The sequence below is a fragment of the Dendrobates tinctorius genome, unplaced genomic scaffold (assembly GCF_039654945.1).
Source record: "Dendrobates tinctorius isolate UK_male_01 unplaced genomic scaffold, ASM3965494v1 ptg000254l, whole genome shotgun sequence".
NCBI lineage: Eukaryota > Metazoa > Chordata > Amphibia > Anura > Dendrobatidae > Dendrobates > Dendrobates tinctorius.
This window is the reverse complement of record NW_027361921.1, coordinates 7,742,083-7,757,762: the sequence shown is the minus strand read 5'-3', so window position 1 is coordinate 7,757,762 and position 15,680 is coordinate 7,742,083. Positions and strand designations below refer to the sequence as shown.

Here is a 15,680-nt window from a genome sequence, read left to right as displayed (position 1 = left end):
GAGGTCAGCCGTCCGTATAGGCAAACTCTGGCAGTGATCACAACGGGCGTAAAAAATTATTTTGCAACAGGGTTTCATTAAAAAGGTTTTATTATCTGCTTTATATAGCTGCTGCGTTGCACTGTCTGCTGCTGGCTGCAAATTGAGTTAACGGAGAGTCTGCCAGTTAGCTTGTTCTGGAAGGAGAGTTTGTAACTCTTAGGGCAGGGGCAAATGACTATTTTCAATCCGAGTGTGATACAACAAAACAATGGACTGAACTCGAACCAGTGTTATGTTATTCTATGGGGCCATGCACATGTCTGATTCTTTCCTCGTATTGTGAGGAAAGAGGGAGACACAAGCGCAATATAGGGTCTTATCCCACAAATAAAGTAAGTGGTTTGACAAAAAACTGCTCACCTGGTAGTAGGTATTCAAAGCATGTATAGATAAGGGCTGCTGCAGATCCACAAGTCGGTCACCGACTATCTGAAACAGAGCTGTGCAAAGGAATACGTGGATTTCATCCGCGCTGCCCAAATGATGAAATTCCAGAAGGTTAATAAAGTTTGACAGTGGTTTATTCTACGCATTTCAAGGTTTTTTGCAACCTCTTCTTCAGGAAAGAAGAAGAGGTTGCAAAAAATCTTGAAACGCGTAGAATAAACCACTGTCAAACTTTATTAACCTTCTGGAAATTCATCATTTGGGCAGCGCGGACTAAATCCACGTATTCCTTTGCACAGCTCTGATTTTTTCCTCGGACAGAGTTTGTCCACGGGGAGAAAAAAAAAAAAATCAAAGCATGCACGATTTGCATCAAATATTTGGATCGCACTCAGCCATGGAAGTTAATGAATCCCTGGAAAACATCAGACAACACTCAGATGACATCTGAGTGCAGTCCAATTTTCATGGATAGAATGGAGAAGATGAAGATTTTTTTCCAAGCCCAAGAAAATCGACTCACACTGATCAAACTCTGATCAGATGATTAATAATCACACACCGCATCAAAGTTAAGTTTACAGGGAAACAAAGACACTAGTTAGAGGCAAAATGGTGCAAAAGAATTGCAAAAAAAAAAAACACCACAAAAGATAATGGGGGCATTTTTTCACAACACAGTATGCTCTGGGAATTAAAGGTTTCCCTGAGGTTTCCCATAATCATTTCTATTGAGCCAAAGCCACCAACAAGTAAAATATACGAGGGGCGATCCAAAAGTAATGATAATCGGTTATTTCTATTGCACACAGAAATTAAAATAAAATGTTTTCTTCTCTCTTAGGTACCCACTAGTCCAGGGAAAAAAAATCACTTAAATAGGCCACGATTCCCGGGAGCTACATTCATTTGAATATGAACTGCCAAGGAGTGAACATCAAAATGGAAAAAAACGAGCTCAGCTGTCATCAAATACCTCTGCTTGAAAAAAATGTCTACCAAAGACATACACAGTGACTTGGTGGAAACATTGGGGGACTCTTCTCCTCCATATTCCACAGTTGCACGCTGGGCCAAGGAATTTAAGCTGGGAAGAACATCGACGGAAGATGAACATTGCGAAGGATGCCCATCCACGTCCCTCAATGAAGAAAACGTGAAAAAAGTTGAAGAAGTTGTGCTGGCAGATCGAAGAGTGACTATCAGGCATGTAGCTGAGGTCACAGGGATCTCATATGGCAGTATTCAAAGAATCCTTGCAAAAGAATTGCATATGAGAAAGGTCTCTGCTCTTTGGGTGCCAAAAATGTTAACCGACGAGCAAAAGAAGAAACGAGTTGACATTTCAATAGCAAATCTCGAAAAGTTCCGAGCAGACAAGGAGAATTTTTTGTCACGTTTTTTGACCATGGATGAGACCTGGATCCACCACTTTGATTCCGAAACTAAACAACAATCGATGACATGGAAACGAGCCGACGAACCGACGCCGAAGAAATTCAAAGTGTCAAGCTCAGCAGGGAAGGTTATGGCGTCCATTTTTTGGGACGCTGAAGGAATTATTATGGTGGACTATTTGGAGAAGGGAGCCACTATTACGGGCTCCTACTACGCAGAACAAATCAGAAGATTGCGGGAAGCTGTCAAGGAGAAAAGGCGCGGCAAACTGCGGGCTGGAGTGCTATTTCACCAAGATAACGCACCGGCTCACAAAGCTGCAGTTGCCATGGCTACTTGTATTTGCAAAAACTTTGAGTTAAATAATATGCAATTGGAATGATAAAAAGATCGATAACTTCCTTTTAATGCAGGATACACAACCCTATTTTAAGGATTTTTTTATTACGGCAATTGTGTTTTTATTTATATTTTTTAAAACTAAAACAGATACAGACAGAAAGCTATAAATACGGTATTCCTATAGAAAAAGGAAAAAATCAAAACCAAAGTGTTAAAGGGGTTGTCCACTGCCTTCACAACCCTTTTTAAGTGAATTAGTCCCCCTGTAAGAGGAAAAAAATACCCACTTACCCCATGCACCAGCGCGTTTCAGCAATGTTAGCGGAAGGTCTCCTGGGTTTCGCGTGGGACTGTTATGCCACTTGAGCCCTGCAACCAATCAGGGATCACTCCTGCTTCCCTTGGAAAAAAAAGTCAGACAAGCACGGCAGCCAAATAGCAGCTGCCGATTGGCTACAAGCGTCATGTGGTAGAACAGTGTAAGCATTGCTGAGAAAGCGCCTATGCAGGAGGGAAAGTATGTGTTTTTTTTTTTTAACAAAGGGGACTACTTCACTTATAAAAGGGGTTTCCAGGTAGTGGGAAATCCCTTTAAAAGGGTTGTCTAGGTGTGGCACGAAAGTTGCAAGTCTAGTTAGAATGTGGCCGGAATATGGATACTTGCAGTCACAGGATTGTCTGCTCCCAGTGAATCCAGAGACTTTGATACCCAGCCTGGATAACCCCTTACAGATAAATATATCCATCAGAATTCATGTCAACATATCACAATAATGTGACTGGTAACGATCCCTGACCAGAGAAGTATTTTGAGCTGTTATAAATTCTTAGAGATTGGTCTGCCATTGCAAGGATGCCATTATAAGGATAATAATTGAAATATGCCAGAAATGAGCCAGAAGTGACCAGAAGGTATGCCAAAACTCTGTTTAAATACACCAAATTTCTGTCAGCTCCACACTTACTTTTACCATGCTGAAATATGCTCTAATGTTTTTGCCTCCATTACTCCTGACTCTCCTTCGCTATCCACAGACCCCAGCACCCTCTAACCAAGTAATAATCTCTCCTTCCCTCTTGCCCACCCACCTGACCTCCTCCACTGACCTGCTCCTCAACTTCAGATCTCTCCTAACAACGCACAAAACACATCTCCCACTCTCCTCCTCCCACCTGCTCTGCCTCGCTCTGCTTCTCCTCACTGCTGGCGACATACCTCCCAATCCTGGACCCCCACAGCTCATACCTCCCATTATTACCCCCTTCTATCACTCCCAATAAAAAAAAAACACTTGAAATCTTTCCAACCTCATATCTGTGCCTTTGACACCCACCACCCTGCTCCCTCTCTCTGGATCACTCTCGAATGCCCGCTCAGTCTGCAATAAACTCCACGTGATTCACGACCTCTTTACCTCTCGTAATTTTTCCTTCCTTGGCCTCACTGAAACATGGCTGACACCCTCCGACACCACCTCCCCTGCTGCGCTATGCTATGGCGGCCTCCACTTCACCCACACTCCTCGCCCTGGCAACAGACATGGTAGAGGAGTGGGCCTTCTCCTTTCTTCCAACTGCACCTTCAACCCAATCCCACCTCTTCCCTCCCTTGTCCTCCCCTCTTTTGAAGTCCACTCTGTACGCATCTACTCTCCCTCCAACCTCCAAGTAGCTGTCATATACCGATCTCCAGGCCCCACCACTGCCTTTATTGACCAATTCTCCACCTGGCTCCTTCACTTTCTCTCTGCTAAAATTCCCACCATCATCATGGGTAACTTCAACATCCCCATTGACACCCACCAGTCAGCAGCTTTCAAACTCCTGTCCCTTACTTCTTCCTTTGGACTTACTCAGTGGTCCTCCTCAGCCACCCACACAGACGGACACACATTAGACCTGGTCTTCACCCGCCTCTGCTCTCTTTTTAACTTCACCACCTCCCCTCTCCCGCTATCTGACCACCATCTACTCACTTTCTCATCCCTGTCCTCCTCACCTGTCACCCATGCCCAGCAACATGCACACCCCCGCAGAAACCTTGCACATCTAGACACTCACACACTCTCTGACTCTATCCTACCACTGTCCTCCATATCCTCACTCCACGATACAGACACTGCCACTAGCTTCTACAATGCCACTCCTGCATCAGCCATCGACTCGGTCGCCCCTGTCATGCATAACAGAGTGCGATGAATCAATAGACAACCCTGGCACAATAACACCATTAAAAAGCTTCGGCAAGCATCCAGAACTTCAGAACGGCGCTGGAAGAAAACACATTCCCAAGACGATTTCACTGCACTCAAACAAGCAACACTTGTATTCAAATCAGCTCTCACCTCTGCTAAACAGGCCTACTTTACATCCCTTGTATCTTCCTTATCCCACAACCCTAAACAGTTGTTCAATACTTTTAACTCCCTCCTCCACCAACCACTGCCCCCTCCAACTTCCTGGACTTACTTTTTGGCAGTGATATGGACAGTCACTCTGCTAGTTGAGGCACCCAGCCACTGCAGGGCCTTCTCTTTTTCTTTATGGACAAATATATTTAAACCCCCTTATATCTATTTGTATAACTCCCCTGATGAATCCCCGTTATTGGTGAGGAAAGGCGTAGGGAGCAAATACCCCTTCTGACAACTGGGGGTGACACTATAGGGTCCATTTGGGGCGTGTCCTTGTAAGGGCAGGAGTAATACCTGGGCACGACAGGGAGGACAGGGAAAACTGCACACCTGTAACCCTTTAACCTCCTTTTCCACACGCTGTCTTGTGCTGCTATATGGACCCGAATACCCAGCAGGGGACCTCTGAAAAATACGCCGGGGCGTCTATGTCCATGAGTAATGGTGAGACCGAACCATTTTTTAAATGAGCACTGATACGCACGAGCACTATTATGTCTGTTTAAGTGTTGTTTATGTGATGTCTCAGCTTTTAATGAATTATTAAAGGTTATGTTTTATTTTGAATGGGAATCTTCCAAGCTACTGACACGACACCCCTCCAAATTCCCTAATCTCTGCTGAAGACTTCACCATGCACTTCAGAAACAAGATAGACCAAACACGGCAAGTCTTAATTATTCAACCACCACAACCCCTTTGTATACCAGACCAATGCCCAAACCCCATAACCTCCTTATCCAACATCACTGAAGGGGAGCTTGCTTATCTTCTCTCCAAATCACACCTCACCACTTGCGCACTTGACCCCATCCCCATCTCCTCCCCAACCTCGCCACCACTCTTATCCCATCTCTAACCCACCTCTTCAACCTATCACTAACTTTCGGTATTTTCCCTTCTGCTTTCAAACATGCTACAATCACGCCTATCCTCAAAAAGCCAACCTTCGACCCAACTGCTATGTCCAGCTATCGCCCAATATCGCTGCTCCCATTCGCTTCCAAACTCCTGGAGCAGCACGTCCATGCCGAACTTTCCTCCCATCTAACCTGCTCTTTGACAATCTACAATCTGGTTTCCGCCCCCATCACTCCACTGAGACAGCCCTGACCAAAATTACTAACGACTTACTTACAGCCAAAGCGAACGGACAATACTCTATACTCCTCCTTCTAGACCTGTCCTCTGCCTTCGACACAGTTGACCACTGCCTCCTAATACAGATCCTCTCTTCCTTTGGCATCAAAGACCTTGCCCTATCCTGGATCTCCTCATACCTCTCCAACCGCACATTGAGCATCTCCCACTCCCCCACTACCTCCTCATCCCACCCTCTCTCTGTTGGAGTCCCCCAAGGCTCTGTTCTAGGACCCCTACTCTTCTCAATCTATACACTTGGCCTGGGGCAACTCAAAGTCCCACGGGGATTCCAGTACCCCCTTTATGCCGATGATACCCAGATCTACCTCTCTGGCCCAGACATCACCTCTCCAAAACCCGGAGTGTCAATCAGCCATGTCCTCCTCCTCCCGCTTCCTCAAACTGAATGTGGACAAATCTGAACTGATCATCTTCCCCCCATTTCACGGATCTTCCTTACCTGACCTATCTATAACAATTGACGACATCACGCTTTCCCCCGTACCGGAGGTCCGCCGCGTCGGAGTAACCCTTGACTCTGCCCTGTCCTTCAAACCGCACATCCAAGCTCTCTCCACTTCCTGCCGCCTCCAGCTCAAAAATATTTCCAGAATCCGTCCCTTCATCAACCCTCACTCTACTAAAATGCTTGTGCATGCCCTCATCATCTCCTGTCTCGACTACTGCAACATCATTTTCTGTGACCTCCCTGCTAACACCCTCGCACCTCTCCAGTCCATCCTTAACTCTGCTGCCCGACTAACTCATCTCTCTTTTCGCTACTCCTCCGCTTCTCCCCTCTGCAAATCTCTTCACTGGCTCCCACTCCCTCAGCGTATCCAATTCAAATTACTAATACTGACCTACAAGGCCATCTATAACCTGTCTCCTCCATATATCTCTGAATTAATCTCCCGATATCTTCCCTCACTTAATCTCCGATCCTCCCAAGACCTCCTTCTCTCCTCCACACTTATTCGCTCCTCACCCAACCGCCTCCAAGACTTCTCCCGAATAGCCCCCATCCTCTGGAATTCTTTGCCCCAACACGTCCGGCTATCAAACATACTTGGATCCTTCAGACGGACCTGAAAACCCATCTCTTCAGGAAAGCCTACATACAGCCTGCAATGATCACTGCTGCCCCCTCACCACTACTGGAGCTGCTGCAACCCCCCCAACCTACTGTCTCCTTCCCCACCATCCTGTAGAATGTAAGCCCGAAAGGGCAGGGTCCTCTATTCCCTCTATATCAGTCTGTGATTGTTAGTTTGTTTACTGTAAGTGATATCTGTAATTTGTATGTAACCCCTTCTCATGAACAGCACCATGGAACCAATGGTGCTATATAAATAATAATAATAATAATAATAATAATAATAATAAAAGTAGGCAATGGATGAGGCAAATTGGACTACATGTCCGATGCACAGTTGATAGATATAAGCTGAAACTTAATTTTAATGATTTCTACTTCACACTAATATGGTAGTGTGATGTAATAACTAAACTTACTTTAATTGCCAATTCGGTTCTTCCACAGTCACAAGCCTTTGAGGCAATCTCTGAATAAGAAATCCCAGCAGTATCACCAAGTTTTTGATTAATGGCCTGGGCTACTTCTTCATCTGATTTCTCTTTCTGTTGGACCTAAACAAAAAACTATGTAAAATATACAGACACAAAAACATACCAAGAAAAAACATATCTATAAAGTTTTAAAAACCACAATACCTTGTAGCACGCCCAGTGAGCTAAGATACGACTCACGCCTTGAAATTCTGGAATCTTTAGGTGCTCACTAATTTTTACAGCGAGAGGATAAAGCCTTCTCAGAACTAACCTGTGTGGAGGCAAATACAGAGTCTATGTGGTTATGGTGGCCACAAGATTTGCCCAATAGACAATTTTATTACAGAAGCAAGATATATATCTACATTTTGTATTTGTATTAGGAGGTCATTAAGGTGATCTTGTCATTAGAATTAAATACCCTAAACTAATGCCATGTGTATAATACTTTAATGCTGAATAAATCCATACCTTCCTTGTAGAGTTGAGCGGATTGATATGCTGGAATCCGGTCAATTGGACAAGTAAAAAAATTAAGGCTGCTGTACAGGAGGCTCACGAACCTCTTACCTTAAAGGATTCCCAGCACAGCCTTTGATTGGCCATGCAGGCGTGATGTCATCATTGTGGCATGAAGCACAGGTCATGTCACACCTGCCTGACCAATCAAAAGTTGCGTCAGGGATCTCAAAAAGTAAGATATTTGTGATCCTCCCGTACAGCGACCAGAGGCTACTGACCGGGCTGATGGCCTGGAGTCCTGCAAATTCAAAGGCCCAACTCTGCTTCATTGCAGAAAACAGTTTTGATGTTTTAGAGAGAAGTGTTAAAACTATATACCAATGAACCGTCTAGGTAGTGGGATACGACAATGCATTTGTAGCTCTCCTCCCTCTCGCCCTATTCTTCGCCTGTTTTCCGCCTCCTGTCGCTGACTGAGGGTACGTGCCCACGATCAGAAATTGCTGTGGTTTTCACACTGCGTATTTCTGCAGAGTCAAACCCACAGCGGCAGATATTACTATTATTGTTTATAATTAAATAATCCAATCATAATTGTTTATCCTTTCTAAATCTACTTTTACGTGGCAGCATTTTGGTCACTATTTTACATTAGGATTCTGTATGTTAAAAAGAACAAAATATATATATTCCAAATCATCATTCCTGATGAGGTTTGAGATTTGCAGACCACTGATACACAGAATATATTGCTCTTAGAAACATACAGAATCATGACAACATATTCCTTGCAACACAACAGCGGCATGTAAAAATTTGGCCACCTCTAGTCAAAATTACTGTTCTTGTGAACAGCTAAGTAAGTTGAAGATTAAATAATTTCTAAAAAGCCTAAAGTTAAAGATGACACATTTCCTTTCTATTTTAGGCAAATAAAAAAATACATTGTCATTTTTACATTTTAAAAATGTCAAAAAAGGAAAATGAGCTGATGAAAATGTGTGGGCACCCTTGGAGATTTGTGTGCTCAGATAACTTTAACCAAAGTTTCAGACCTTAACTAGCCTGTTAGGGTTATGGTTGTTGACTACCATCGTTAAAAAAAAAAAAAAAAGCCACAGGTGATGCAAATTTTCCAGTTTTATGAAATCCCAGCCTCCGCTATCCTTGTGCCAAAAAACAGCAGCCATGGGTTCTTCTGAGCAGCTGAATAGCACTCTGAAAATTAAAATGGTGGAGAATGTCAAAGCAGGAGAATGCTATAAGAAAATGGCAAAGCGTTTTCAAGTTGCCCTTTCCTCAGTTGAAATGTAATTAAGAAAAAGCAATTAACAGGAACAGTGGAGGTCAAGATAAGGTCTGGAAGACCAAGCAAAATTTTAGTGAGGATTCAGAGAGGATTTCGTAGGATTGCTACAGAGGGAGATCAGAACCCCTTATTGACTCCAAAAGACATTCAGAAAGATTTAGCAGACTATGTAATTGTGGTAAATTGCTCTACTGTTCAGAGACACCTGAAAAAAAATAGCCTTCATGGAAGAGAAATCAGAAGAAAACCTCTCAAGCATCTTTACCATAAAATTCAGTGTCAGAAGTATGCAAAAGAACATCTGAACACGTCTGATGTTTTTTGGAAACAAGTTGTGTGGACTAATGAGATTAAAATAGAAGTTTTGGGCCACAATGATGAAAAGTGTGTGTGGAGAAAAATAGGGAAGACTGGATTCAATAAAATTTCAACAAATTCTTAATGCAAACATAACACAATCAGTAAAAAAGGCTGAGTTTGAAGAGAGGATGGCTTCTACAAATGGATAATGATACTAAACACCCGTCAAAATCCATATTAGACTACCTCAAAAGCAGCAAGCTGAGGGTTCGACAATGGCCCTCACAGTCCGCTGATCTGAACATCATTGAACATCTGTGGCTACACATCGCAACAGCAGTGCATACAAGATGACCCAGGAATCTCTCAGAACTGGATGAATTTTGATAGGATATATGGATGAAAATCCCTGAAACAAGAATTGAAAGACTCTTGGCTGGCCACAAAAAGCGTTTACAAGCTGTGTTACTTGCAAAAAGGGGGGTGCTACTAGGTACTACTCAAGCAGGGTGCCCAAACCATCTCCCTTTCTGTCATTTTTAAAATGTAAAAGGTCAGGGAAGCATGGTGGCTCAGTGGTTAGCACTGCAGCCTTGCAGTGCTGGAGTCCTGGGTTCAAATCCCACCAAGGACAACATCTACAAGGAGTTTGTATGTTCTCCCCGAGTTTGCGTAGGTTTCCTCTGGGTACTCCGGTTTCCTCCCACATTCCAAAGACATACTGGATTTTAGATTGTGAGCCCCATCGGGGACAGCGATGATAATGTGTGGAAACTGTAAAGCGCTGCAGAATATGTTAGCACTATATAAAAAGATTATTATTATTAATAGGTGAATATATATATTATTTTTTTTCGCGCTTAAGCGTTTTTACCGGCAAAAACGCTTAAACATCACTGAAAAGAAGCATCCCATTCATTTTAATGCATTTTGCACTTTTTGTGCATATTGTGTTTTTTTTCCGCGAAAAAACGATTTGCTGTAAAAAACGCAGCATGCTCATTAATTTTGCGGAAAAGTCAGCTGTTTTAGCTATTTTCTGTGCGTCTGTGGAAGTGCGGAAAAAACGCATCTAAAATGCGCGTTTTTTGCGGGAAAGCGCGCAAACAACGCGCGGAAAAAAACGCGCGTTTTCTGGGAAGGAGTCTGGTTTTCATGCAGAAATTTTCTGCATACGTGGGCACATAGCCTTAGAGATCATTTCATCTTCAACTTGCTTAACTTTTCACAATAACAGTAATTTTGACCAGGGGTGCCCACACTTTTACAGGCCATTGTAAGTGCTATGATAACTAGAGCCACACTAATCATCACTTTACAAGTACAACTAACTTAAAATGTTAAAATGTGAACATCACGTATATCATATGCATGGATTTTTGTTGCATACACCAAATTATAGCAGCATATCCTCACATACCTATATTTGCTGTACCTACCTATAGCAAATATATACCAACTAACACATGAATAAACCAATACCTGTCTAGAAGGACTGGAACAGTGAGTTGTTTATATCTGCAGAAATGTAAAGGAAAATGAAAGAGAATTTCCCCAGTTTATCACCATTACCTATCAAATACCAGGCTGACAAAATTCCCCCAAAATTCATGCTGTCATTAAAGGGGTTGTCCACTACTAGGACAACCCCTTCTTTATCAAAATGTTTGGCCTCGATAACACAATAAAGCCTATACTCACCTATCGTGCCGGTGCTGTTCCCGTGGTGTTGGCACTCATTCTCCCAGGGGCTCTCATGCGGTTGTGACACGTGATGCTGACACCCAATCAGGACTGGCATCACTGTCTCCACCTTTGGACAAACTGAACATGAAGATGAAGTCGAGCTGCAGCTGATCCTTGGCTTCCTCTTCATGTTTGATTTTTCCAAAGGCGGAGACAGTGACGCCGGCGTGATTGGGCACAGGTGTCTCCTGTCACAACACCACATGAGAGTCCTGGTGAGAGCGAGTGCTGACACTGCGGGAACAGCGCCAGCACGGGAGGGGAGTATATGCTTTAATTTGTTACCGGGGCCAAGCGAGGGGTATAGGAAGAAGTTGCCCAAGTTGTGGACAACTTCTTTAAGCTACTTATCAACCTCTTGACTTATTATCTGGAATGTCCTGACAGCCATTTTTTAAAGTTCATACTGGTTCTTGCAGATGCCACATGGTGAAATGTCATAACCAAGGCATTTTGGAGATGCTGCTTTGCCTCCTTACTTGGTTTTAGGTTACTCCATGAATGCTAATGAGATAGAAAGCAAAGCAACATCTCGAGAATGCATTTTGAGATGAGTTCACATCAACTTGCATTTGCAAGAATTGCCAAAAGATTGAGGAGTACCTTCATGACGATTAAGAAGCACCAACCATGGAAACTGTGAAATCCTATACGGAATTAACTTTAAAAAACAAAAATAAACAAGGATGTGAGTGGTGAGCACAGTTAGTCAATTAGCTGTCAAAATTCAATAATATAAATGGAAAAGCTGGCGAGACAAGAAGCAAGATAGGGTCTTATCTGGTGGCAAAAGGCTGTAGGAGGTTAAGAAATCTGCTCACCTGATGGGGTTGTGACAGTCACAACTGCTGTATAAAGCATGTGAAGGCGGTTGCCGGACTACCAGTAGGGTTTGAGGCAATAGAATGAGGAATCTGGCTTCTCAGAATCCGTGCTGCCAAGTGTCCAAGGTGCGATCATAGACAGAGATGTGGCATAATTGTGGTTTATTGGATCTCATAAGACTACATCTCTGTCTATGATTATACGGTTTCTGATGGCTCTTCTCTGAACTAGGTTAGTATTATATATACACACTATATATTCATTATATATATGTATGTACATACATATGTATTACTTACACATAAGATTTTTGTTAAATTTTATTAATTTTTGCCGATAACCTGACGAACATTATTAGCCTGTTTTGAATTACACCTCGGATATTCATGCTCAAAGTAACACAATATGTAAATTTAGGTCTATTTAGCCGATCTGTTTAGTTGGCTGGTTTTTATATCCAGTCATTTAACGCTTTGCATGGCGGACTATCACTGCAAATTGTATTAACACTCGGGTGAGCCTCACAATTCCCTTCCTTTTGTTTTTTGCTTTGGGATTTGCCCGCACTTTTGCTGGTCTTGCTCTAGCAGTCTTTTTATGTTGTATATGGCCTGCAGGTTGGATTAGCGCAGTGGGATCTTTTACTGTATTACATGCCAAAACTAGAAAGACTAGTAGAATAAAGTTCTAATGTTATTTTTTATATACTAGTAAAGACCAGTATAGACTGTGAAATTGAAGTCATATTTGAAGGATTACCGCTGACTCATTTTCTCATGGGATTGCCCTGGGGTGTTACTATATTCTAATTTTTCATTTTTAACACACACATCTGTAATAAATACTATTTAAGGTATAGAAAGTATATTTCCCATAGCTATAATAAATACACTACAGCTGATATTATACTTATGTGCTTTTAAAACGCATGAAACAGAAGAATTCGAATCTCTGTGGTCAGAAACTAGTAGCCAGAAATATTCCTCATTGGACTCAACACTGAAAAGGATACTGTCCAATAGTCAACGGTATGCCAATCTGGTAATCATTGATAGCATTAAGCACACGGAGATCCTGACACATTGTTACAAAATCTGAAGGTGAATATGAGTCTACAAAACATTTTCCAAAAGATGCGGCCTGCAAATGCAAAGAAAGCAGGTTTTTAAAGTATGCTGAAATAAGCTATACAAAATAGAGTAACATTGCATGCAACGGAAAAACAAAGAAATATTGCTGTCGTTTTTCAAATAACTCAGTCCATGCCCAGGTGCTGAACATGGAACCAAGCAGTGCACCGGAGTTTACTATTTTATCGGAAGGTGAAGGTATGGGAAAAGATATTTGTGGTAACACTCCTTTAACAGGAAATATTGTAAAGCTGTAACAATCTAAAGTCCCTGAGGAAGCAAAGTCGCGAAACAAGCATTGGGATATGAGAATCCCACAGCAGTATCCACAGCATTATACAGACAGTTATTTTTATGATTGTCAGGCTGCAGTGCATTATCATAGTGAGCGGATAGAGTGATGATATACCATTATCTATTAAATGCTATTATAATTTTGGAGTATACACAATGAACCTTAGTGCACTTATAGTATTGATGAATTACTGTGTGTAATGATGTATTCATCTCATCATTGAATCTCTGCAAAATGGACCAGTTTTAAGCTATTGTTTTTAAGTACTTTGAGTAAAAATGGTATTTTTCTGAGATTGATGTGGATTTTGTGATGTTTCTTTGCAGGTAGTACTATCTGAAGCGAAAAAAAAACAATTTGTTTACTACTAGGAGACAGTATATTTGGAAATCTCCTAATCCAAGTAAATAACAAAATCTGTATGATAAATATGCAAAGACTGTGTCATGGGTTACCGCGTCAGAGAGGAGACAGAAGACCACAGCGTCTGATTGCTCCTACTCCTGTGCTGAAAAAAGGCACTTCCCCTTTTTTTAAATGTATAAATTTCTTTTGGCAGTGTAGGGGTTAATCGACCATATTGAGCGCTCTGAGCATGGTTAGCAACTCCTATCCCCCCTATAATCTGATGTAACAATCCATTTTTGGATCTGTGGCAGATCTGGCATCTCAGATTAAAACTTTTTTCCTTTCAGGCCATCAGGTGTTAAGGTCAGTTTTTTTCCACGCTGGCCTGATGGTGTAATTGTATTGCTGTGGGTGGTGACTACTCCCACCATGCTTCAAGGGGTCACCTGATGCATCAGCTGAATGTCGGTGTTAGAGCATTCTACAGTGACCAAGCTGGAGGAAGGAGCTCTTTGGGTGCAGTGGTGCTTTGCAGAGTTCGCTTTTTTAGTGCCTCATTCTGCTGTGCGGTGCTTTGCAGCAGAGAAAGCTAAGTTGTATTTTTGTTACCTTGTACCTTTGGTGTCTGTCACTCCCCCCTGTGTGTGTTATCTGCAGAAGTGAAGCTAGTGCTCCGTGCCATCCAGTGAAATAGCCAGGGCAGATCTAGATTACAAATAGGGACAAGTGTTGTGAGCTCATCTGTTCATTCATCTTTTGTGTCCGAGGATCTCCCTCTTCTGGTGAAGGAAGGTAGTGAGGCTGATTACCAAACACCTGATCAGGTGGATGGTGACTGGGTAACAGGAACTTCTGACTGGATATAAGGCAGCCGACGCCCTTCTGAGTCGCTGGTGATTTCTCTGCTGGATTCTTGGAGACCAGTCTGATTCCTGCCTCTCAAAGATAAGTTTTTGCTCTGCTATTGAACTAATTAGTTTTGGTTTTGTTTACCTTGTTTTTTTGGAGTTCAGCCATCCCCGCCGGGGGTGTGCTGGATTCTTTTTCCTTGATCGGTGTTCTCTTTTGCTCTGCTTCCAGAATATTCTGAGTGCTGATATAGGGTTTGAAGTCTAGTGACTTCAGGGTCCTTTTTGCTTATCAGTTGTGTTGGTAATATTTTTAGCAGGGTTTTCTCGGATTGCAGACAGCAGCTTTTCTGTCCTGTCCTTTTTAGTTAGCTTGGGCCCAATCGTTTGCTCAACCTATCTTTCTATCTGTGTTAGTGTTTTCATCTTGCTTCACCGTCATTATATGTTGGGGGATGCCTATTGCTTTGGGGTCTGCTCTGGGGCAGTCAGTTTTTCCCTTTTCTCTGTTTAGGCTTATGTAGATCTCCGGCTGTAACGAGGTGTCTAGGATCACCGTAGGAACACTCCACGGCTACTGCTAGTTGTGTGATAGGATTAGGGGTCTGCAATCCACTAGTTTCCAAACTCTCTGATTTTCTGGGCTGAGCTTGTGTTTTGTTTTTTCCTCCTCGGTGACTCACTCATAACAGACAAGGTATCCCGACGTCGGCAGGGGGAAGAACCTGCATAGGGTGTTAGGTTAGAACAGGCTCATGTTGGAGCCCAGGAGGTGACCATCCCTGATTCTCTATTGGCAGGGCGTCCTTATCACCAATTCCATTGGCGTTGTGTTGTTATGCCATTTGGTGACCGACCAACCTTTGGGTCGTATCACACTGGGTCAGTCACTCCGTGACATTTGGGTCCTGACTGACACACATCAAAGCTAGCTTTTGCTGCATGGCTTGGAGGATAGAAGTTGGTGGCTATATGGTGGACTTATCAGTGACTGTTACTTGGGTTAGTAAGTATGATAGTTCCCTTTCCTTCTCCTACTTTGGTTTTTCCCCATCCTACACTCCCCGATGCATTCTTCTGTTATATGTGAGTGAATATTTGTATGCATGGTATTTTCAG

At 42.7% G+C, this 15,680-nt stretch overlaps 1 protein-coding gene across 1 annotated transcript in view; it reads right to left on the bottom strand.

The window, feature by feature from the left end:
* The window catches only part of VPS16 (VPS16 core subunit of CORVET and HOPS complexes), a 325,784-nt gene that overhangs the window by 124,468 nt on the left and 185,636 nt on the right, over positions 1 to 15,680 (bottom strand). Inside the window, exons 13-16 of the mRNA XM_073558129.1 lie at positions 12,953 to 13,080; positions 10,852 to 10,887; positions 7,461 to 7,569; positions 7,242 to 7,376 (exon numbers count right to left, since the gene is read on the bottom strand). Of these exons, the coding sequence (XP_073414230.1) occupies positions 7,242 to 7,376; positions 7,461 to 7,569; positions 10,852 to 10,887; positions 12,953 to 13,080 (408 nt within the window). The remainder of the gene's footprint in view (positions 1 to 7,241; positions 7,377 to 7,460; positions 7,570 to 10,851; positions 10,888 to 12,952; positions 13,081 to 15,680) is intronic.